The 25,118-nt window shown below is 37.1% G+C and overlaps 2 protein-coding genes across 2 annotated transcripts; both read right to left on the minus strand.

Annotated features, from left to right (window-relative positions):
- Positions 1-1,408: 1,408 nt before the first annotated feature.
- On the minus strand, positions 1,409-2,628 carry LOC109818502 (putative carboxylesterase 18). Its single transcript, XM_020383984.3, is given in 2 exon segments — positions 1,409-1,837; positions 1,839-2,628. Coding segments are annotated over 2 exon segments (981 nt in total). The 5' UTR covers positions 2,520-2,628; the 3' UTR covers positions 1,409-1,537.
- A 2,350-nt stretch (positions 2,629-4,978) lies between these two features.
- LOC109818501 (DNA (cytosine-5)-methyltransferase 1) lies at positions 4,979-12,928 on the minus strand. Its single transcript, XM_020383983.3, has 12 exons — positions 12,610-12,928; positions 9,967-11,674; positions 8,169-9,672; positions 7,769-7,933; positions 7,111-7,309; positions 6,909-7,020; positions 6,663-6,810; positions 6,359-6,556; positions 5,979-6,257; positions 5,717-5,878; positions 5,422-5,640; positions 4,979-5,295 (listed from the first exon to the last, which is right to left on the minus strand). The coding sequence occupies exons 1-12, from the start codon at positions 12,677-12,679 to the stop codon at positions 5,158-5,160; spliced, it is 4,902 nt and encodes a 1,633-aa protein (XP_020239572.3). The 5' UTR covers positions 12,680-12,928; the 3' UTR covers positions 4,979-5,157.
- Between the last annotated feature and the right edge of the window lie 12,190 nt (positions 12,929-25,118).

Here is a 25,118-nt window from a genome sequence, read left to right on the forward strand (position 1 = left end):
TAAAATATTTATTAATTTTATTAATAATAAATAGTTAATATTTGATTCATCATCTTTAATGATATCTTTTATACCAACAACATTTTTGTCACCATAAACATACATTAAGATATGACTTTTAGAATATTTTGAGTTTAGTATCACTTAGACCATATTAAATACTCTCTTTCATAACATCATCTAATTATGTACTATATTTGTCCAAAAAAAATCTAATTTTAATTTGTTAAGATTAAAAAGTCAGATACTTGACTAGTACAGAATATACATTTTACGTCGGTTATTTTAGAGGTTTTACATTAGAAAAAGCTCCGATGTCGAAGCAGGAGACGTAAAAATTTACGTCGAGGTGCGAAAACCGACGTAAATTTACGTCGGACATTACAAGGTCCGACGTAAAAAGTTGTAAAAAATTTAAATAAATAATATAAAAAAATGACTGCAAGCAGAACGGGTCGTTTTGGTTGGAGAACGACATGGAGAACAGCCCGTTCTGAATGGAGAACGACCCGTTCTGCACGGAGAACGGCCCGCTCTCCAACCAGAACGGCCCGTTTTGCAACCTGGACTTGACCACTTCCTTCTCCATCTTCAAAAACTCAGAATGCAATGCAAAATGAAGAACGGGTTACCTCAGCAGAAGATGCCACCTCGTAAAACTAAATAAACAAAACGACGATTTTGCACAAAGAAAGTAGCAAGTAGAAGAAGATGGGTTACCTTAAAGACTCTCACGAGGACAAATGCAACCGCCCCAGAGAACCCCATGTGGATGAACAAGTATTTGGGCGAAAGAACCCATTGCCCCAAGACATGAAAAAATCCATTTTTTTCAGTGAGAAAACATTGTCAAGTGAAGAAAACGAAGAAAAGGAGAAATGGGTACTTTGTTGTACAAAATGACGCCGGAAGAGAGCAAGATGTAGATGAACAAGTAGACATAAGTGAGGAAGAGCCACGATTTGAGGAGGAGGCGGACGAATTTCTCGCTGGCCTCCATTGCACAACACGCGGGAGATGAGTTTGGGTTTAAATTTTTTATTTCTCGATTGGATTATTTACGTTGGCCCTAGTAGGGTCCGACGTAAATTTTAACATCTACGTCGGACACAATGCATAGCCGACATAGATGTTAAAATTTACGTCGAACCCTAGGAGGTCCGACGTAAATAATTTCACTAAAATTACAAATCATGCTACCGCATTTTTATTACGTCAGATGTTTGTATGTCCGACGTAAAATAGGTGACGTAGTATCCTATTTTTTCACTAGTGCTTTGTTGTTGATAACAATATAGCTTATCCTAAATTTATATTTTTTCAGCAATACTCCCAATATTATCGAAATATGTAATTACTTATTGAATTAAAAAATCATTTATTGAGTATTTCCTGTCAAAAAATAATATAATACAAAAATTATTTTAGATTAATAATAGGAAACATTATAGCTCACATTTTCTATATAAGAGAAGAAAGTTGTTGAAAATACAAATCATTACATGGACTAGTAATTAAATTACCAAAATAATAAGCTTCAGTTCACATTGGACATTTGCTTGATCATAAACTCCTTCACTTGAGAAACAAAGAAAGAAGTCTCAGGCAAATCAGGAAACAAGTAAAAAGCGTGAATGGCGTTTGGATAATCGATTAACTCAGCCATCTTCCCCGATTTCCTTAACCACTCATAATACTTCCTTTGCCAATCGCGCAACGGGTCAAGCCCACCCATAAACACAATCGTATTCGGGTAATCCAGGCCCGAAATATCCACCGCATTGGGCCCACTCACGTTAACCGCTTCATGGTCCCGGCCCAACCCATTCGGCAAAAAACGCCTTCCAGTGCCAATCGCACCGATCCACCGAAATAATCGGAACCCGGGTCAATTCAATTTCGGATTGGGTCCGCTCCTCTCCTCCGAAAAAGGGTTGAACCGAAACCAACCCGATGACATTCACGGTTCGGAGCCCCTCTTTGGAAACCCGAACCGCCACGTGGTGTGCCAGGTTGGCACCCGCGCTATCCCCCGCCAAAAAACACTTGCTGACGTCAGCGGAACGAGGCAAAACGGCGCCGTTTTGGTCGAGGAATTTCAGGACGTCGACACCGTCGTCGTATTGCGCGGGGTAACGGTGTTCGGGTGCCAGGCGGTAGTTAACGGAGACGACGACGGCGTTAAGGGAGCGACAGAGGAGGCGACAGACGGCGTCGTAGGGGGCGGAGTCCGCGGCGAAGAAGGCGAAGGCGCCGCCGTGGAAGTAGACGATGACGGGGAGGGAGGCGGCGGAGGAGGAGGGGATGAAGAGGCGGAACCAGAGGTTGCGGGCGGCGTGAACGGTGACGTCGGAGGAGGAGAGGGCGTGGACGGAGGTGGGGATAGCGGGGGCCTTGCGGTCGGCGAGGCTGAAGAGGCGGCGGTTGATGGTGGCGTCGGAGCGTCGAGAGGCGTCGGCGAGGGTGGAAAGGAGGGCAATGAGTAAGCGATGTTTCCATGGAAGGGTTGCAGTTTCCATGGTTTGTGAGAAGTGAAGAGAGGATGTGTGGTTTTATGAAGAAGCTCGCTGGTTTTTAACACTCAAAAACAGTCACACGTTATTTGCCACTTGTATCCCAACAAAGTGAAAACAAAGGAGTCAAATCACTTCTTCTATCATGATGTGTTTGGAAAAGTGATTTAATAAATAATGGAGGAGAAAGAAATTAATTATTAAGAAATTTAAAAAATGTGTTTAAAAAATATGATTTAAGTGGATTTTTAAAAAAAGTGTGATGGATCAACGTTAATTTAATTTCATTTTCTTATAAGTAAATTTGTGTACAATTTAAAAAAAAATAAAAATACTTAAGATAAAATTACTCTTATTGATGCTATGCGGGTTTTAACTGTTCAAGATCTTATTGTCCTTAGAGCAAGGTGTTGGGACTCTTTCTTGCACACTATTCTCCTAAGGGAGATTATTCTATTAGTAAACCATTGTGTTAAATTTACATTCAAATTATTAATGGATCTCTTTGGTGTTCAGAACTATTATAAGGTGGGAGGTGACTTGGTGTAGATTTGGAATTTGATGTTTCATCAGCAAACTAAGGTTTTTTATGGTAGGTAGGACGAGATTGTCTACATGCAAAATCTCGTTTGAGTAGGAATGAAAAAATGAGTCAATCATGTTTATTTAAATTATTTAACCCATTTTGACTTATCACATTGTTAGATCATCAAGTTGAGTTGAGTTGACTCACCAAGTAAAAATGAGTTGAACACTTTGACTTGTCTCGTCTAAGAGTGGATTGATAGATCAACCTATCAAAAAAAATTAAAATAGAAAAATGAGGAAAAAGTTGCATATTTATTTTTGAATCATTCATACATCTTCCAACATATTTATTTCTTAATATTTAAAAGACTCATATAAATTAGCATAAATTAGTGTATCTAAATAATAAAATAAATCTCAAATTAAGACATTTAATTTGATTTGTTGTACAATAAATCTCAAATTTGGCACATAATATGTAATTATAATAATAATAACTCTTCCAAAAAATTTGCTGTAAAAAAAATCTCAAGTTACAAATAATAAAATAAATCAAATACATAATATATGTATTGTACAACAAATCACAGATTACTCACATAATAAATCTCATATAACTTATTTAAAATTAACATTAAAAATAAAGAAATAATAATAATAATAATAATAATAATAAATAAATAAATAAATAAATAAAATAAGTTAGATGAGTCAATGGGACAAACCTAACGTGCTAAGATGCCTGGCTGGACCCAACAATTTTTGGGGGCCGGATGTGGGATGGGGCTGGTTCCGTCTATTTTGTGAGAATGTCATTGAGAACTCCTTTCACTATTTTTTTCACTTGTTCGGGAAGTAGTACTATTTGGAGAATGATATTGATAGGGTTGTGGAATTATATAGAGCCACTCTTGATGACTCTCGACTCATTTAAAAAGGTGATGTTTCATCTTTTTGAAATTTTTAATGATGAACAAGACCACCAGTTTGTTATGCACATCTGGAGTTTTTGGAAGCGTATGAATGAAATACTTTGGAAAAATTATGATGAATTGGCAAGTACAGTACAGTTGCATTTATAGCTAAACTATGCTCCAAGATTGGAGAATGGCTCAACAAATGAGAACTGGGAGTAGCCTGGAGCCAATTTGGCAAAAACCACCTTTGAGCTTTGTAAAATGTAATAATAATGTTGCACTCTTTAGAGCTCAGAATTTCACAGGTTTTACCTGTTGTGTAAAAGATTCAAATGGTCTTTTTTATAGCCGCAAGAATAGAACAGTTTTCCATTCTTTTTCAACCTCTAGAGGGTGAAGCTTTTGCCTTGTTACAGACTATGCGTAGGCTGCTACATTAGGGCCATTTGAATCAGATTACAAGAACCTGATAGACTTGTTCCATGGTTATCAAACCAGTCTAGGAGAAGAGGGTGTCATTGCTCAACACATTAGACAACTCTTGAATCAGCAAATTATGGTTTCTTTTAAAATATGTTCCTAGGAGGGCTAATAATGCAACTCATGTTTGCTGAGAATACAACTGAGAATTTACATGTTTACTTTTTCCTTTGTATTACTCGTATTATTGAAATAGAAAGGAATTGATTCTCAGCTGTCAAAAAAAAGTTAAAAAAATAAGAGACAAAAATCAATTTTAACCTATTTTAAAAAAATAAAAGAATAAATAAGAAAAGACACAGAAAGGTGAGAAGGCTACCCGATGAAGTATTTTATGAATTTTATCTGCAATTTTTGTGACATGTAAGCTGTTATAAAACCCCGTATAATAATACGAGTAAAGAATTATTTTAATTATGTAAGTGATAAGCATTATTATATTAGCTTTTAAAACTAATAAATATCAAATAAGTGTCTAAACCTACTAATATTTATTGTCATGATTTTATAAATTTTAACTATTGAATGCCAAGTCAACGATTTCAAAAACAAATTTTGGTCTCAATTGTCAACTACACAATGGGAGAACAAATGATCCATTCAATTCTTTGGTTTTGGAAAGTTAGACAAGCAATTAACCTCAAAACAAATGATCAACTATATACAAGGGTTTCTAGTTTCTGGAACCCTGAATGATTTTTTGCACTATCTGACATCTTCTAAGTGAAGCTCTTACTATCCACTGCTTCCTTGAGCTTCCTCCCTAATGCTAATGCCAGAGGAGGAGGCACAGCATTACCAATCTGCCTGTGCTTGTGTATGATATTGCCACAAAATTGATAGCTATCTGGGAAGCCCTGCATTCATGGATAAAGACACGCTTAGCTAATAGATTTATATATTTCCAATTTCCTAGGCTTTCATGTTGTAATTATTAAGACTAGAAATCAAAACTTGAACTCGATCATTGCAAATATACTTACTTGAGACCGAGCACATTCTCTAACAGTAAGAATCCTATCTTGGTCAGGGTGGAAGCACATTCCAACCTTCCCCATTGGTTGAGGGTCTGTAATGGAAGTTGGGAAATTCCCTTGCCAATCCAACCTACCAAACAGTCCCTTCCATTGATTATGTCGCTTAGCCGTGTTTGGCAAGCACCATGGTATCAAATCAACAATTTGTCCGGTAGACAAATTTACCTGCATTTCATTTTAGTTCATAAATTAGATACACCACAAATTCTTATGCTCAAATTCACAAGAATTTTAGCTTCACCTTCTCATCTGGAAGATCACGCCAATCAGCACCTGGCCTCTTAGGTATTCTCTGGCATCGAATCAAGTTTAATTCGTTCATCTCCTTTGAAATATGATCAGTCAAGAGAGCTATGTCACCACGAATCTTCTTTTGAAACCACGAGACAGGATCATTTTGATACTATGCAACATAAAACACAGGTAAGTAGTGAGTATAGAGCCAACTCAAACTGTTGAAGAGTAGAAGAATGTAAGACATCTATCTTTTCTATTTTACATACCTCCATAACTCCTTTTGAGGCTCCATTGCCAACAGGAGGGAGATCACCAATGGTATCTCTTACAGTTATCGAACGTAATGGAGCACCATTTGCAGTACTCCGGACAGCAGCATACTGGACATTCTCTGACAATTTGATCTTCAATTCGGGAGCCGAAAAGACATGCACTGGTTCTGGCCATTCAGGAAGCACATCCTCAGGAGAGGCTGCCCATATGAATGCCCTTTTTCTTGACTGAGAAACCCCAAATGTTCCAGCCTCAAGGATACCAAACCTCACCTTTTGGACAAGTAAATCAGCATTCATTAGTTCATTGAGGTTCTAATCATCATCTATTAGTGCAATTACTTAGGAAGAAAGATGCAGTAACATAATTTTACCTGATAACCCATCTCAAGAAGCGAAGCCAAAGTTAAACGGAGTGTCTGTCCTTTATTGAAAGACACAAAGTTTCTCACATTTTCCAACAAGAAGTACCTTGGCCGGAAATAATCGGCAAAGGATAAGAATGCTAATATCATCTCACACTGGACTTTACTCCAACTGCTCTGGTTAAACCTATTCATCCCAGAGAAACCCTGAAAGTGAAACAACACATTACTAAATAATTACCCTGAACTATATTCATCAGCAAAATAGATAAAAATAAAAAATAAAATAAAAAAAGCCAACAGCAACACTAACTTGGCATGGAGGACCCCCATTAATGAAATCAACTTGTCCAGGCATGGGTAAACTACTTATTTCTTTCTCATCAAGCTTTGCAGCCAATTCTGCAGCCTCGGATGTTGAGATACAATCATCTGTGTCTCCACATTTTTCCATCACAGCCCTACATTACAAGAATATATTAACCAAATCACGTAAATGGGTTCCATTCTATTATCAACCTTGGGATCTGGAATCTGTTATCTAAATGGGGATATTTACCTAAGAATAACATTGCAATTGTTAATGAACACCAATGCCTCAGGATGATTAGCTTTAAATGCATCACCAGCCGGCTCTTCATACTCTATAGCCCATTTAGTTGATGAAACTCCTGAAGCATTTAAGCAATAAAACATGTTATATTATGCATTGATACCAGATACAGATGAGTTTCTTGCTACAATAATGTAGTTAAGATTACCCGACTGATGCAACCCCTGTGATAAGCCACCGCAACCTGCAAAAATGTCTAGGGTTGCTAAACGTTTTTCAGTTAATGTTTTCCCTTCCTTATCAGACTCTGGGACACCATCTCCCTCTTTACATTTTCCTTTCCTCTTTCTAGCTGCAGCATCAGATGTTTGTCCACTTGAATATTTAACTTTTATATGAGCTGGCAACTGTCAAGCAATTGAAAAAGAAAATAGTTAATTATTGAAAACCATACCATATACTTGGACATAATGTTGATTTTGAGTACAATGTCATTATGATACCACCTATTGAGTTGATTTATACTACAGGTAAAACACCAAAGTTGCTAGAATGTGACACTTTCTTGTTCACCAATAGTGTAAATATTTTTAAACTATTGAATCAAATTTAAACTCCTGAAAATTTCACTACTGAATATAAAGATCTGGATAGATTCTATCACACAGCAACACACCACAAAGCAATCATTGTTTCCCAGTACCACAAAGGTTGACAGTAATTAAATGAAAAGGGAACAGATCCACTTGATATAGATTGGTTCAATATCCAAAGGCCACACTCATTTAAAATGGAAAGCAAAAAAAAAAAAAAAAAAAAAAAAAAAACCCTTAACAGGCACATTATACACTTGTATAACACAATACCTTCTTCAGCGAGCCACTGGCAGGCTCATACAAGTACTCACAGAAAAATACATTTTGGAAGAATCCAGGGGCACTGGGTTCAGAAATGTCATTCTTCTTTCTGACTTCACATTTCCCTTCTACAGATTGCACACAGATTATATGTGTTTCCTCACTGTAATACACCTAAAATATAAATCATGAAATGTAAGTCAATATAAAAACATACAAAATCAGTGAGATCAAGCATGGATGACTTACAGAAAATCATATTAAAATAATTCAAAGAATCATGCTGTCTAAGACTGATACAAAAACAATAGCCAGTTTTAGTCGCTCTTTCAGTAAAACCATTTTGATATCTCTCCTATGTGCATGTATGTGTATGGATTGACTCACTTAACATCTAAGTAGCTTATACCTCTCGTATATCAGAGCTGTAAGCCTTCTCATCTGATACATCTTCTGGTCTGAAGAACCTTCTGATTTTGATCTGTGTAGATCTTGAGTCAGCTTGTTTTATTTCCTTTTTGACAATGATCTCAAGCACTTGGCACACAACATAAGCTTTCAACCCTACATTCCTCCCACTCTTATGGGTCCCTTGCTCTATCTTTTCCTCAAATTCAAAAGGACTTGCATAAATATAATCATTAAGAGAATACTCGGTTCCTTTCAATAGGAAACCAGACTTGGAGGAAAGTACTTTGAAAATATCCTTCTCCTTTTGAGTGTCCTGTATTTTGCAAGATGGGCAAACACCAGACCCTAGACCCATAGTATTGAATGGAAGGCTAAAGAAAGCACCTCTTTCAGGCCAGTACAGGCTTTTACAGTAATATTCAGTAGGTAGTCCTTTCTTCTTCCTTTCTTCTGCTCTAGCCCTGTCAACTCTATCTGCAGCAATATTGTCCTTTCGATGCTGATGCCCCCAAGGCTTTTTTTGAATACTCACAACAACTGTCTGCTTGACATCCTGCAGCCCCAAATCCCTGCACTCATTAGTCAAAAACACCTCTCTCTCATTAGCAGCATTGCCAAGAACAGTCTGAAAACCACGCTGCATCATCCTACCATGAAACATTTTTCTCCCATTCTTTGATTCAAACATATATTCAACATAATATATGTCTGGAAGTTCATCTGCTTCTTCAACTTCCACTAAAACAGAGCTTCCTACAGAAACAACTTCTCCATGAATGATTGCCTGTTTATAAACATGATATCCAGAACTAGTCTTCCCTTCAGGTTCCCCTTCCCATCTTATTTCTGTCTCAGCAGAAAATGTTTTAGTCTGCTTTGAAGCTGAATGTGGCTTTGGGGTTCCCTCCAAAAGTATTGTCTCGTCTTCATTGTCCTCATCTTCATTTTCTTCCTGTTCCTCCACTTCATCCTCATCCTTTAACTCAGTAGCAGTTCCCTCTTTTGAATCTTCTGGCAAGTGGTTTGAGTAATACTCTCCCCATATTCTATTGATCAGCCTTGTTGTTGTAGCTTGCATAGCTTTCCTCTTTGATACAATAGGACCCACTGCTGCCCTGGGATTTAAATTTGGTTCACTCCTTGGCACAACTTTTTTCTTCTTCACTAACCATTTGGTATGGTGTCGCTCTTCCATTTTGTTTGCAAGACCAGTCACAAATGCAGACTTTCTGATCATGTCATCAGGAAATTCTGCAAACAGTTGCAGAATTATCTGTCCATGGACAACAACATATCTCTCAACAGTCAATGGATCAGAAGAAATGTAAGAACTATGTTTCTGATTAAACTCAGATACTTTCTTAATGACATCTCCAAAGGAAAGTCGTGATACTCGGCTCTGTTCCTTCAACAAGGTGATAATGCTTATAGCTAGCCTTGCAGTTTTCAATACGGTGTCATACCAAGGAGCATACTGCTTTGATGGTTTGCCAAGTCTATACCTGAAAGGAATCAAATATGAATCGAGTCTGTTTGTCATTTTACATAGGAATTGTGACATTTAGAACCAAATTATTCTAAGATTAATTTACATAAGTATGCACAGATGTTTCATTCATATGACAAATTCATCCATAAATGTTAACTTGAATTTCTTGCAACAACTTGGTTACAACATACAAATAGCTTATATTGACAATTTAATAACCAGGTAAACAAATGATTTTCTAATTTTAATTTCATTTGAAATATATTTTAAAAAAAATATCATTTATTTTAGACAAGAAGCATCATACCAGGCCAAATCTGTCCGGATGGATATAAAAACCATAGATGATCCAAATTCAATCATCCATTCCTTTATGGCACTCAGATAAATTGGAATTCCATCAGCAACCTGTGCTCCAGAACCAGTGGAAGAACATTGGCCAGGCTCAGTATCAAGATGGAACCCACTTCCATCATCTGGAGTCATTGAACCTGATCCAAAGATGGTAACATCAATGTCTGAACAAGGCTTCATAGGAAGAAGTTCCAAGGAAACCAATCTTGCATCTGAGTTGTATAAAGACCAATTATGCAGCATGCTTTTTGGAAGATCTTCAGTGTTATACGCATCATAGTCATTATCAAAAAGTATAAACTCATCTGCTTCCTGAACAGAGGTTTTATAATAAGCAGGAAGAGGGTAATCATTGGCAATCTCATCTTCATTGATTTTGATATAGTATTTGTTAGATGTGGGGGTTGATCTGGAGTTTTTCTTCTGCTTCATAGATTGCCAATACTCTTCTTCCTGCAACAGCCGTGCTAGCTTTGCATCCTCATCTTCCTCATCTACGGAAGCCACTAAATCCATCTGATTCTTGTTTTCTTCATCTCCAATTCCTGAACCAATCCTTAAAGTCCCATCTGAGGGCATTACTTGAGCATGTACATAGTTTGCTTGTTTCTTACTCTCATCTCTAAGAGCAACAAGAGCAGGGATATCTGCAAACATCCTGTCATTTGTCTTGGATGTCATGTCCAAACCAATGAGTTGCTTATAAATAAACTCACCCTGAGAAATAACAAAATCCTTTATGGATGCAGTTCCAGTAAAGCATTTGCTATCACTCATAGACCGCACCATACCTGCAAGCAACTCATCAAGACTGATATCAGGGTCCCCACCAGAGGACTTGGCAAGTTTTTTGTATACCTCTATACATGCACGGGCCTTTTCAAAGAAATGATCATAATATTTCTTGTAACTAGTGGCAGGTTTATGGCATTCATAATCAGCAACATCAGTAGAAAGCCATATCACTGGAGAGCCATCTTCATAGCCAGATATATCCCATGATTCAATTCGACCAAAGCCTTCACATCTAACACCTTTCTCTTTCTTCTTGCCTGTGCTTGCTTCAAGCGGCAGTATAACCCCACTGATATATAAATCATAAACTTCCAGCATCTCAAGTGGCTGTCTTGTACCACTTTCACCATGGAGGATGAACTCTGTAATTCTCCTATTTGGACGACCATCATCCTGTCCAGCAGTCATGCGAACAGCTAGAATTTCTTCTTCTACAATCTGATCCTCCTCTGTTTCAATGAGACAAGACTTCTCGGATATTGAAAAGGACTTCTCCTTCATATTTGTACACGCTGCAGCACGTTTTGGCATTTTGCGCATAGCTGCAGTGTTCTCCGACAAATTTCGCTTCTTTTGTTTATCTTTAGCCATAACTTCCACTTCAGTTTTGGAAGCAACAGATTTCTGTTTACTCTTCTTGTCATTTGACTGCCCTTCGCTCTCTGTCAAATTTTGCTTCTTTTGTTTATCTTTAGCCATAACTTCCTCTTCAGTTTTGGAAACAGCAGATTTCTGTTTATTCTTCTTGCCGTTTGGCTGCTCACTGCTCTTCGACAAACTTCGCTTCTTTTGTTTATCTTTGGCCACAACTTCCTCGTCAGTATTGGAAACAACAGACTTCTGTTTACTCTTACCGTTCTCAACACCTATTTCAAGAACAAAAAAACATGAATTCATAAATTTTTCAAAGAAAATAGTGTAGGTGGTGTAAAGGCCACTACAAAGACAATCAAGAAAGGCCTGTAAAAGTGACAGAAATAAGTGATATCCAAGAATAATAATCATCCACTATGCCTGTAAAATAGAAGGGGAAAAAAGGAAAAGGAAATAGAACTTCCACAAAATGATCAAAAAAAATTTATAGAATGGATAAATATGGGAGCAAGTACATGACGATTTAAAATCTATTTGCTATTCATCGCAATGCATTACTAATACCCGGTCATTACACCTAGCAATAATGCATTTATGAAAAAGCCATTAATTCCGCTATCTACCATTGCTGCATGACTTGAATTTGAACGTTGAAGACATTAAAACATAAAGATTGAACCACTTAGTTACTCAACCAGTGATCTTGGTCACCAATGCTCACAAGTGCATCCAATTGAAATGAGGGGGAAAATACAGTAAATAGAAGGCAGAATATCGTTAAAGAAACAAAAAAAAAATGGAAGACTAAAAACAACATTAACAATCGCTAAGTAGAAGGCAGAATATGGCTAAAGAAACAAGGAAAAATCAGAAGAAATCTACCGATAGAAATGACCAAAATGACCCTTCAAGGTCAAATCTGCAATAACTCCGAAGCCCCTAAGCTAGAACCCACGGCAAAACCGAAAGATCGAATCTTTAACACAAAATCACGAGTAAACACAAATGGGTGTCTGAAAAGGTTTAAAAAAAAAAAAAAACATTCTTAACACACAAAAAATTCCATGCTGTGAGAACAGAACACATACCCCAGAGAGTAGTGACTACTTGGGCACAGAAGCAAAGCACATGAAACAAAATGAAACCTAAAGAAGAGAGAGGGAAAGGGTGTATATATATATATCAATAAAATTGGTATTGTTATTACCTGATTTTGAAGCAGAAGAGGGTTGAGAAGGGTTGTTAGTGGAAGAATCCAGAAGAGAAGCGGAACCCATTTCGTGAGGGTCTTCCTTTCCCTCAAAAGGCTTTTTTTTTTCACTTGAGAGGGTGAGAGTGTGAAGTTCTGAAGCGTCGGTTGAACTTATATGAAATGGGTGCGTTTCCGGACCATTGTCTTTGGCGGGGACGCAAATTTTGGGGGGAGAGGGAGTTTTTGGCGCCCATGGACCCTCAAACTGAAATTATAAAAAAAATAATTTTAAAAAAAAAAGGAAACAGGTTTTAGTTACATACTTTCATAAGAAAAAAATGATTGCACTTTGGAATTTTTTTTTCCACCCTCCTAGGGTTTTTTTATCATGCACTCTGATTGTTTATCTGTACTCACTAGGCATCTAATGTGAATATCAATATGCATAATAATAAGTGGTCAAAGATTAGGTATGAATTTTTTAATTTTTACTTTTTGAGATAGATGTTATGGTGAGAAAGGCCAACAAATGGTTTGCATGGACAAATGGGTCGCTAAAAATTGCAACCGGCGACCGTGCACGGCGGTGAAGAGAATCAAAAAAAGACATCCTCGTTATAAGTCATACTTGGTGAGTAGATAATGGTTAAGGTTAGCTCTTACAAATGATTTGTGGTAGCCAAATAAAGATTGTCACCTAAATTTACTATTAACTTATTCAATGTTCAAATGAATAGCTCCACTAACTTGTGATTACTGATTTAGGGTTTAAATTTACTTAGATTTACTATAAACTTATTCAATGATCAAATGAGCTCTGATACACCCCAAGAAAATAGGAAGAAAGAACCGAGAATTAAGGGAGCACCATTATGGGCAATAGATTTTGTTATCTCATGATTACTTTATTTTATCTTTATGTTTATCAATTAGTTATTTGATTCTGCAATTTAAATTATTATCTTAGTTATCTAGTGCATGGAAATAGGATGTTAGTTACATGCACACTTTTAAATAAGACCATTATGTGGACTATGCAGAGGAAGAAAATAAGAATTGTGTTTAAGAGAAATTCTTCTCTTGTGGAGTTCTGGGCTTGACTCGAATAAAGCTCAACACTGGTGCTTTCATTGAGTACCCATGGCTGACGGCACGAGACTTAGCAAGATAGAAAGTGAGTTGGCTCGCATTGAGAGTGACACGCGGCATGATACAGAACAACGCATAAGCTTTCAAGAGCACATCGAATCTCATTTATCAAAAATGATGACTATGATTGAGAACAACACCCCCCGTAAAGATGACAATGAAGATGGTCCCCACCATTCCGTACCTAATGGCCAGCCCTCTTCTTCTACCACCCGCATATCTTACAGGGACCTCAAGTGTGACCTTCCCTCGTTTGATGGCACCGATGTGGATGATTGGATTTTTCGCTTGGAAGAATACTTTGATATTACTGGAATTCCCTTGGAGCAACGCATTAAATATGCGAGCTTCCACATGGTAGGCCCGGCCTATGCATGGTACAAATGGATAATCCGCAACAACTATACCCAAGATTGGCTGGTCTTTGTTGATGCGCTCTACAAACACTTTGGCACAGATCTCTACACCAATCCTCAAGAGGCCCTAAAAGAGTTGAAACAACAAGGCACAGTGGCTGATTATCAAAATCAATTTGAGGCTCTCTCCACTAAAGTCACAGGTTTGTCAGATCAATGGCTCATAAGTTTTTTTGTGGCAGGTTTGAACGATTACTTGAAGTGTCAACTTCGGTTGGCCAAACCAACATCCTACCATGAAGCAGTTTCCCTAGCCCGTCTTCATGAACAAAACCATGCAGCCTTACGACAATCCTTGAAACCACCCTTCTCTTCTCCCTCTACATTACCAAATAACCGCCCCAAAAGCCTCCAACCACCTCCTCCACACCCCTCAACACATACTAAACCAATTGACCCACCACCGCTTTCACTTACACACACACCAGACACCAATCCAGCACCCACTAAACTTCCTTACAAACGTTTTACAACAGCAGAACTACGTGAGAGGCGTTGTCAAGGGCTTTGTTATTATTGTGATGAAAAATACAACCCCTCACACAGATGCCAAGCTAAATGTTATGTCCTCTTAGCTCCCGAAGATTTGCAAGACATGTGTCACACATTGTCAAATGACACAACCAAGGATGACATAACCACAAACAATGCAACCACGCCCGAGATTAGTTTCAACGCTATCTCGGGGGAATATAGTCCTCGCACATTGCGTTTGAAGGGCTCCTACCAAGGACACACCATTAATATTTTGGTGGATAGTGGCAGTTCACTAAATTTCATTAAGCCTGAGGTTGCGCAACGCTTGAGCATACCTTCCACCGCAATCTCACCCTTTAAAGTAATTGTGGGTAGCGGTGACTTCTTATGGTGCAACACTTGTAGTTCTAATATTCCCATCCTAATACAAGGAGTTTCTTTTCCTGTTGATATACATCATTTAGCGATTTCCGGTGCCGATTTAGTCTTTGGCTTGTCATGGTTCCAGGGCTTGGGTCGAGTACTGACCGACTATAACCTTTTGACAATGGAATTCATGTATAAGGGAACTCCTACTATCCTACATGCGGAGCAATTGTTATACCCAGACTCGCTAAAAAATAATTGTATGCAGAAGATGCTCCTTCATGATGATATTTCTTCTATTTATACCATGCAACATCTACAGGAAGATCAACCCACTGTCACTCATGAACTCCCCGATATTGTACAACAATTGGTAACTGAATTCGCAACAGTTTTTCAAGAGCCAAAGGGGTTACCTCCTGTTCGGGATACTACTCATCAAATTCCTTTGCAACAAGATTCCAAACCAGTCCAAGTTTGCCCATATAAATATCCACATTTCCAAAAGGCAGAGATTGAGCGTTTAGTGGCTGAAATGCACCAATCAGGCATCATTCGTGATAGCACTAGCCCTTTTTCTTCTCCAGTGCTTTTGGTGAAGAAGAAAGATGGTTCTTGGCATTTCTGTATTGACTATCGTGCTCTCAGTGCAATTAAAATTCGTTATTTATTCCCAATGCCTACTATTGATGAGATCCTAGACGAGTTACATGGGGCAGTGATTTTTACCAAACTTGATTTACGCTCGAGATTTCATCAAATTCGCATGGCTGAGGGTGATGTCCACAAGACAGCTTTTCGCACTCATAATGGGCACTACGAATTTTTGGTAATGCCATTTGGCCTCACTAATGCTCCAGCCACTTTCCAAGCAACAATGAATCGAATTTTTAAACCTTTTCTTAGTCAATTTGTTGCTATTTTCTTTGACGATATTTTGATCTATAGCAAGTGCAAGGAGGATCACATTCATCACCTTCGTATGGTTTTGACAACCTTACAAAACCATTCTCTCTTTGCTAAGCTCTCTAAATGTGATTTTTTTCAACCATCCGTACATTACTTGGGTCATGTTGTGTCTGCAAAGGGAGTTCAAGTCGATGCAACTAAAATAGAAGCCATTGTCTCTTGGCCATTACCCCATAATGTTAAGCAATTACGTGGGTTCTTGGGAATCACTGGATATTACCGTCGTTTTGTAAAGGGATATGCCACTATCGCATACCTTCTTACCGATATGTTGAAACAGGATCGTTTTCATTGGACACCCGAGGCAAAATTAGCATTTGAGACACTCAAGCATGCACTCACATCAACCCCTATCCTCGCTCTTCCTAATTTTTCATCTACATTTGAGGTTGAAATCGATGCAAGCACACAGGGCATTGGAGCAATCTTATCCCAACACGGCCATCCCTTGGCATTTTTTAGTAAGAAGCTCTCTCCCTAGATGACCAAAGCATCCACATATGTGCGTGAACTTTATGCCATCACACAGGCAGTCGCAAGATGGAGGCACTACTTGCTGGGAAAAAAATTCACCATCAAAACAGATCATAAAAGTTTGAAAGATTTGATGTCACAAGTGATTCAAACACTAGAACAACAATATTATCTCACCAAACTCTTGGGATATGAATTTGATATTGTTTATCGTGCAGGAAACACCAATTCTGTTGCAGATTCCTTATCTCGATTACCAGCTACTCACTACCATATTTATACCCAACTTGAAAGTGCCATCATATCTGAATTACGCAAAGCCAATACATCTGCACCAGAACTACTCAAGTATCATGAGCTGCAGCGTCGTGACCAGCTTCCCCCTGGATTTTGTTTACAAAATGGTCTCCTATTGTATCAGTCTCGTATGTACATCCCAAAGGATTCTCCTATTATTGAAAAAGTGCTCCATGAATTTCACTCTACCCCATAGGGAGGACATGCAGGAACCTTGAAAACATATAAAAGGGTCGCAGAGCAATTTTACTGGACAGGCATGAAGCAATCTGTGGAAAAATATGTGACTGCATGCGTTACTTGCCAATAGACAAAATACATGACCACCAAGACCCCAGGCCTTCTTCAACCTTTACCAATTCCTACCGCCCCATGGACTGAGATTTCCATGGACTTCATTGTGAGTCTTCCCTCTTCCCATGGTTATACAGTAATCTTTGTTGTTGTGGATCGCTTGACAAAAAATGCCCATTTCTTGCCTCTCAAGCTAGGTTTCACAGCTAAAGTAGTGGCCCATATTTTCTTAGACTCAATAGTAAAGCTTCATGGCCTTCCCCGAGGCATCGTCTCCGACAGAGACCCAATTTTTTTAAGTACCTTTTGGCGTCAACTCATGCGCTCTGGCGGAACTAAACTCCATTATTCCACTGCTTACCACCCACAAAGCGATGGCCAAACCGAGGTAGTCAACCGATGCCTTGAACAATACCTCCGTGCCTTCACTTCTGATCATCCGAACCAGTGGCACACTCACCTTTCATGGGCTGAGCTATGTTATAATACAACTTTTCACACTGCTATAGAGATGACTCCTCATCAAGCATTATACGGCTCCAACCCAAGATTGTTGCCTACTTACACCCCAGGCACAACATCTGTGGATGAAGTTGATTTAACTTTGGTAGACCGCCAAGAAATTCAAAAACTGCTACAAGCCAACCTGACTAGAGCACAACATCGCATGCAAAAGTATGCCAATTCTAAACGCATGGACAAGAGCTTTGAAGTGGACCAATGGGTGTGGACTAAATTTCATGCTTACCGCCAACAATCCGCAGCTCGAAGGCTTAATTTTAAGCTCTCCAAGCGATACTTTGGACCATTTCGTATCATGGAACGCATCGGCCAGGTCGCATACAAGTTGGACCTACCACCTCACAGTAAGATACATCCAGTTTTCCATGTTTCTTTGCTTAAAGCATACAAAGGTCCTATCCCTCCAACAACAGTAGTTTGCGATAACAACTCCCCACCAAGCACACTGCGTACACCTCAAGCTATCATCGCACAACGCAACGTTACCACCCCGGAATTGGGAGACCAATACCAAGTTCTAGTTGAATGGGATGGGAAGCCACGTGAAGAAGCTACTTGGGAGTCATGGGATTTATTAGTTGAACTCTATACCAAGGCAGCCCTTGAGGACAAGGTCCTTTTCCATGGGAGGGGTACTGATACACCCCAAGAAAATAGGAAGAAAGAACCGAGAATTAAGGGAGCACCATCATGGGCAACATATTTTGTTATCTCATGATTACTTTATTTTATCTTTATGTTTATCAATTAGTTATTTGATTCTGCAATTTAAATTATTATCTTAGTTATCTAGTGCATGGAAATAGGATGTTAGTTACATGCACACTTTTAAATAAGACCATTATGTGGACTATGCAGAGGAAGAAAATAAGAATTGTGTTTAAGAGAAATTCTTCTCTTGTGGAGTTCTGGGCTTGACTCGAATAAAGCTCAACAAGCTCCATCAACTTATTCAATATTGTCGATCTTGATGTCTTTATCGGGGCTTTTTGACTTTAATAAAATAAAAATTATTAGAATACGTGATTTTTGCCAACATGGAACATCGTAGCACGTAGTAAAGAAGATGCAGGGGCGTGGTGCGCCTTCTGCAAATCACACTTGGCGCATGCATGTGAGGCGCCATTCTTGACCCAGCGTCTTGTCCCTTCAGCTGTGGCATGTACCCCATGCAGGGGACTTGGTGAACAGAAGCAATACTTGGTGAACAGAGCCTTTAAGAGGCATTTAAGAGGTTGGCGCAGGGGCCCAGTGCATTTTCTTAAAATGTTGGGCACCCGGCGCCTTGTATACACAGCTTCCCCCACCCACCCTCTTATATCACCATTTTCTCTATCTGCAATTCACCTCTTTGCCGTGAATCTGCCATTATATAGTCACCATTTTGTCCATCTCTGATTCACCTCTGCCGTGAATCTGTTTCTCCTTGCTCTCAATTTTTAATTTTGTGCTCTCCTTTATAGTTTTCAGATCTATCATCTTCGTTGAGGGTCTCCCACTCCGGCCCCGACTTCGACTGGTTAACGATAAGTAAATGTATTTTATTTTAAAAAAATGTTAATTTACTTTTTTTTTAATTTTAATTTTTTTGAATTCAAAAATTTGAAGTTTTAAATTTTTATGGTTTAAATGTTTTATTTTTCAGGGAAGGAAAAATTGTACAAGGTGCTGTTAATTTTTTTGCAAGTAAGTATTATATTTTGTGTATTATATTTACAATTTTAAATTTAAAATAAATTATTGTATATATAATTTGTAAATAGAATAAATTTTATGTATTTGTATGGTAGAAAATTGTTGTATTTTGAATTTAGAATTTGAATGAATGTAATGTAGTATGATTTATGTAGTATGATTTATGTTAGTAGGAATATTAAAAAAAATTCAGTCACTTTTTAGGTACAAATTATTTGTATATATTTAAGTGGAGTATAAATTGATATGTAAGAAATAATTAGTTAATATTACATTTGAAAGTAATAATTGTAAATTATAAAAAATCAGTAACGCATTTAATTAGTATTTAAAGTAATTTATAAAAAAAAAATATTTACGTAAATACTATTATTTTTAGAAAATAATATTGTTAATTAATAAGTAAAATTAACTAAATGTAATTACAATTTATTAAGAATAATGTAAAATTAAACAAGTATTTTATATTAATTAATTATTAAATATTAAATAATTTACGTAAAATATATTTACGAAACATAATTAATTATTAATTATTAAATATTAAATAATTTACTGTAATAATTATTAATTATTAGATATTAAATAATATGTGAAAAGAAAGTATGTATAATTTACAAAACGTACAAGTAATGTTATAAAAGATATTTTAATGGAATAATAATATATTGGCAACATATTTTATGATTGAAAGATAAAATTTAATCTTGTATTAAATAATAAATAATAAATTTTGAATGATAATTGTAAGACGTATATAAACTATGATTTTTAATTATTAAATCTAAATTAATTATGCATTATGAAGTAATATAAGTATGTTGTAATTAAATGAGGAAAACAAATTACTGTCATAATAATGAATAAAGAAAATTGTATTATTAAATATATTTTAAAACACAAAAGTATAAGTAAGAACTAATTATAATAAAATATGAAATTAGTAAACATTATTAAAATTAATGTAAATTAAATATTTAGAATATTTAAACAAATGATATTGTTTTAAAATTATTATAACAAATATATTCAACAAATATTATTGTAAAATTTGAAATATTAATAACTAATTGTTAAATAGACTAGTGTTTTGTATTTATTAAAACCCACTTGTTTATTGATGATATTATTTTCGTAAGTACTCAATATGAAAAATTATGTAACTTTAATTTAAAAATAATAATAAATTAAGAATTTGTATATTTAAATATTTAAGAAATCATTAATGATACGAATTAGTGTTGTATTTTATTGTATATTTATTAATAACTGATATATGAAATTTATCATTTAATAAATTTGAAAAATAATTTAGATTTTGTATAAATAGTATTTAAAATTTGTGTTTCTTGACTTTAATACTATGTTTGTTTCTTTATTTAATTGTATCAAGATGTCTACATAGATTGTTCATCCAGGACCTATCGACGATTCCCTATTACCATTCCATATATCTGAGCATATATGAAATGGAGCTCAAGATAGGGTTTTAAAGGTCAGGAGAGCAACACAATCAGAGTTGCACAAGGTTGAGATTCCATATGCTAATCGGGATCTTGTACAAAGGGCTGAGTTTATGGGAGTGACCCAGATCAGTTACTTTCCTTTAGACAATCATTTAATTTCTACCTTAGTTGAGCGATGGAGACTAGAGACCCACACGTTTCACACGCCCTTCAACGAGTGTATTATCACACTGGAGGATGTTGTAATCTTACTTGGGTTGAAGATCTCTAGGGTGCCATTACTGGATACGCAACTGTGGATTGAGCAGCTCTTGTGCAGCGCCTTCTTGGCATGACACCCCCTGAGTCAGTTCTTGTTGGCGGTTGATTAAGGATGAGTTAGATTGACCGACACTTCTCTAATGTATTTGGGCATGTACATAGCCAGGAGCAGTTGGAACGCTATACTAGAGCATTCATTTTATGCATGATCGGGGGGATATCTATTAACTGATCACTCTAGCTCCTTTGTATCCCTCAAATACCTGGCTTTGCTAGAAGACTTTGATGCTTGTGGTCGTATGAGTTGGGGCTCATGTGTGTTGGCAAATATGTACATGGAATTCTGCGTGTGCACCAATTATGATCACAAGGAAATTGGTAGTTCAACTATTCTGGCGCAATTATGGGCATGGTATCGGTTACCTGTTCTTGCACCACCTCATCCACCTTTATCTACATTCCATGTTCCTCTAAGGGCAAGGTTAGTAAGTATGTTACTTGTGATCGATTTGAGAATAAAAATATTTAAAATAAATTTGTATATTGAAGTACTAATGGTTTTTTTTTTATTTTTTTAATAACAAGTGGAATAATGTCTTGCATAAACCTAGAGAGGAAAAAAAAGATAAAATTGTGAAGTATAAAAAGTATTTTGACCATTTGAAGAGAAGAGATGTAAGTCTTCATTTATAAGGTTTTACGCAAAATTTACAGGAAAAAAAATAATTGTAATTATGAATGATAATTGCTAACTACTTATTTTTTATGTTGTTTTGCAGTTTGTATGGCAACCATATTTGGAGTTACTATCTACATTACCTCCTTACTGTTTTGAGGACTCACAAGTATGGAGGTCATTTGTCCCCTTAATTAATTTTCACATCGTCGAGTATCATTACACAAATCGTGTTATGCGATAGTTTGGGATGGTCCAACACATTCCTGCGCCTCCTATTCATTTGGAGAAATTGCATGATGTTAAGTCTCAATTATGCTTCTTTTTGGACAAGACTTATTCAACAATTCCACTCATCCTTTGCACCATTGCAAGATAATTGTTCTCTTTTTGATTCATTTTTTGTGCAGATATAGCTAACCCAGAATGTAGCTAACAATACCTTAATACACCTCATTTTTGTGCAGGTATTGAGCTAGAGAATTGAGGATAGAAGATCCTTTGGATTGGAAATCTAAGAAGCTAAGGAGCAGAGAAGAGTGACTGCGCCGGGCGCCACATTACCCGCGTCGGGCGTGATCGAGAAGAGAGTACCTGAAACTCTCTAGAAGACATTGCGCTGGGCGTAAAAGGAATTGCGCCGGGCATGTACTGAGGCAGGAAGTGCTTAACTTCCCTGGAAGGCCTGCGCCGGGCGCGAAGACTTATGCGTCGGGCGCGTAACCCTAATCTGACTCCCCAAGCTCGTATTTGAAGACAATTTCGGGGGTTTCTCTCCTCATTCACACATTGGGCACGTTTTAGGAGCTGTGGAAGGGATTCCCGGAGCTTGGAGTCGTTCGTGTGTGGGTCTTTCCTTCGGTTTTTTCATTCTCCCTTCATCTCTATTTTGTATTTACCCTCATTATTTTGAGTGGTTCTACCCATTTTTTGTGGGGTTAGATGTAACCAACGTATTCTATTGTAATCCTTACGTTTTCAATGATATATATATATATATATATATATATATATATATATATATATGTTGTTCATTCATTGTTGTGTATGTTTCTATTCTTAATGCTTGCTTTGGATTGATTCTCCTTGCATGATATAGGTTCCATTGGGTATTGGAAAATAACCATTGAAACTAGCTCTGAAACAAATGCCTAGTGGGAAATGTATATAGGAATGGAGCTTGGCCCATTAGTAGTCTTACACCCTAGTCCGTAATGCGGGTGTAGATATTGGGTACTCAAGGGATTGATATTCAATATCCGCACCTAGACTCTTGCTCTAAGGGATTAGGTTTGAGTAAACTTATGGGTTGACTAAGCAATGTATGTAACAAGAGATTAAGGATTCATTAGTATAATGTTCGGTGAAATCTGACCCCACAATCTCACAAAAACCATTATACCATTTCTAGCCTTTTCCACTCATAACCAAACAAATTTTATAGTTTAAACATTCCAATAGTCATAACTTTCAATTTACACTTGCATGACAAACTATGAAATTGGAATTATTCTTTAGTCACGAATAGTCAATAAATGCTTATGTTACCTTCTAATCCCTGTGGATACGATAATTTTACTACTTGAACGACCGGTATACTTGCCGTGTTTGAGATCATTGATAGAATTAAACTGATTTACAATTATAACAAAAGTGTTTCAACGGAAATCTCAACACATGATCTTTCATTGTGAGGCAAGGATAACACGGACTGGTCACGCATGCACATTCAATTTGTGCAGGAGTGGCAATCACGATTTCATCGTGTATGGACACAAGCTACGTGTGATACACCACACTTGAGCAATAACTCATAATACATGGTGTGGTATAGGAAACATACTAGACAATAGATTTCTCCTAGTGCAAAGAAAGGATATGTGGTGAGTACGAGTCTAGGGATCTATTTAATTAATTACTTTTAAGATATTTACAAATTTAGTGTTCTGATTATAATTGTTTTGTTATTTGTAGACTGATGTTTTGGAGCACATGTATCATAGCACCAATGAAGAACATTGACACTCCTTCGATTTTACGGCGATGCATGAGAGCATCAGCCAATGCTTGTAGCTGCAGGATGAGGTGAGTAAGGTGAGTTTCCCTTCTACACCGGCTCCACTTGCAGCATTAGCACAACCAGACCCAGTTGAAGTGGAGCACATTGGGGCAGGTTGACGAGAAAGAAGGAGGCTAATTCGTCGACAAAGGCGAGTTGATCACCAAGGTTTACAGATGCAAGTTCCTCTAACTAAGCCATCGGCGGGGACATATTATCCGACGACATTGAACCCGTATGGAGATGTCACACAGTATGTGTATGATAGTGCACAAGACATGTCTGCTGCTGATATCAATGGTTCAACTAGTTTTGGGTTTGACACGCAATCAGCGTTTGATGTAGCTCATATCCCGACGTCGATGTCGATGGAGTATGTCCCAAGTATGCAGCCTCCGAGTATGTCCCACTTTACACCTAGTCCATATGTTGGAGACATGATGTCTCCATCTGCACCTTTGATGGACTATCAGGATTATTGATTTGGACAGGCCACATTTGGGATATATAAGAGGATTTTTTGGTGGGGGTACCTCTTCCCAGCATCCAGGTTTAGACCATGATTTTAATATAGCATTTGCAGCGAAAGATGCAAACCCAACGATAGATGAAGGAGGTGGTGATGAGGTAGTTCGGAGGAACCCAGACCGTGGTGCTCGCCATAGACAAAGACAATGTATACTAAGTCCCCATGACCAGCACATGTAGAGAAATGAATAGGTAATTTCATTAATAAGTTGTTACTACTTAAACATAATTGTTTCTTCTAAATTGTGTTGTTTAACTAAATGTTTAGTATGATGATATTAGAATTTTTTTTATACAATTGATATAGCACTGGACAACTTGGTTACACAGGAGATATATGGAGAGAATAGCTTGAAGAATTAGTTTTTATTATTATTATTGTGTAACAATTAATATAGACATTGTTGACATGCTATATTGTATAAAAGAAGAGTTTCATTGAAGCACAATCGACATATGATTATAAAATATTTTAATAGCTTACCACAATATTTAACAATAAAGTAACACGTAGTAACAAATTTTCAAATCAACACCCAAATACAAACATTTCATGAGTTATTAGGAACTTCTTCAGCTAGCGTAGGGTAATTAGTTATATTATGTCCTTCACGCCTACAATGTCCACAACGTTGTCTCCTTTGAGATTCAGTCCAATCCATTTCATTTATAATGCGGCTGGATTTTTGGATGTCCCTTTGCACATAACATCGTCTCATCTGGGACTATGCGAGGCCCATTATTAGGTTGAATATTTTCATGACTTCCTAGTGGGAACCATTGTCCTGAATATGCCATTTTGATGTATTCGTTAGTATATGCAACATCAACATAAATTAATGGATTTATACGAACGTGTGCACAAGCTGCTATTG

The sequence above is a fragment of the Cajanus cajan genome, chromosome 1 (genome assembly GCF_000230855.2).
Source record: "Cajanus cajan strain Asha chromosome 1, NIPB_CcT2T_4, whole genome shotgun sequence".
Classification (NCBI taxonomy): domain Eukaryota; kingdom Viridiplantae; phylum Streptophyta; class Magnoliopsida; order Fabales; family Fabaceae; genus Cajanus; species Cajanus cajan.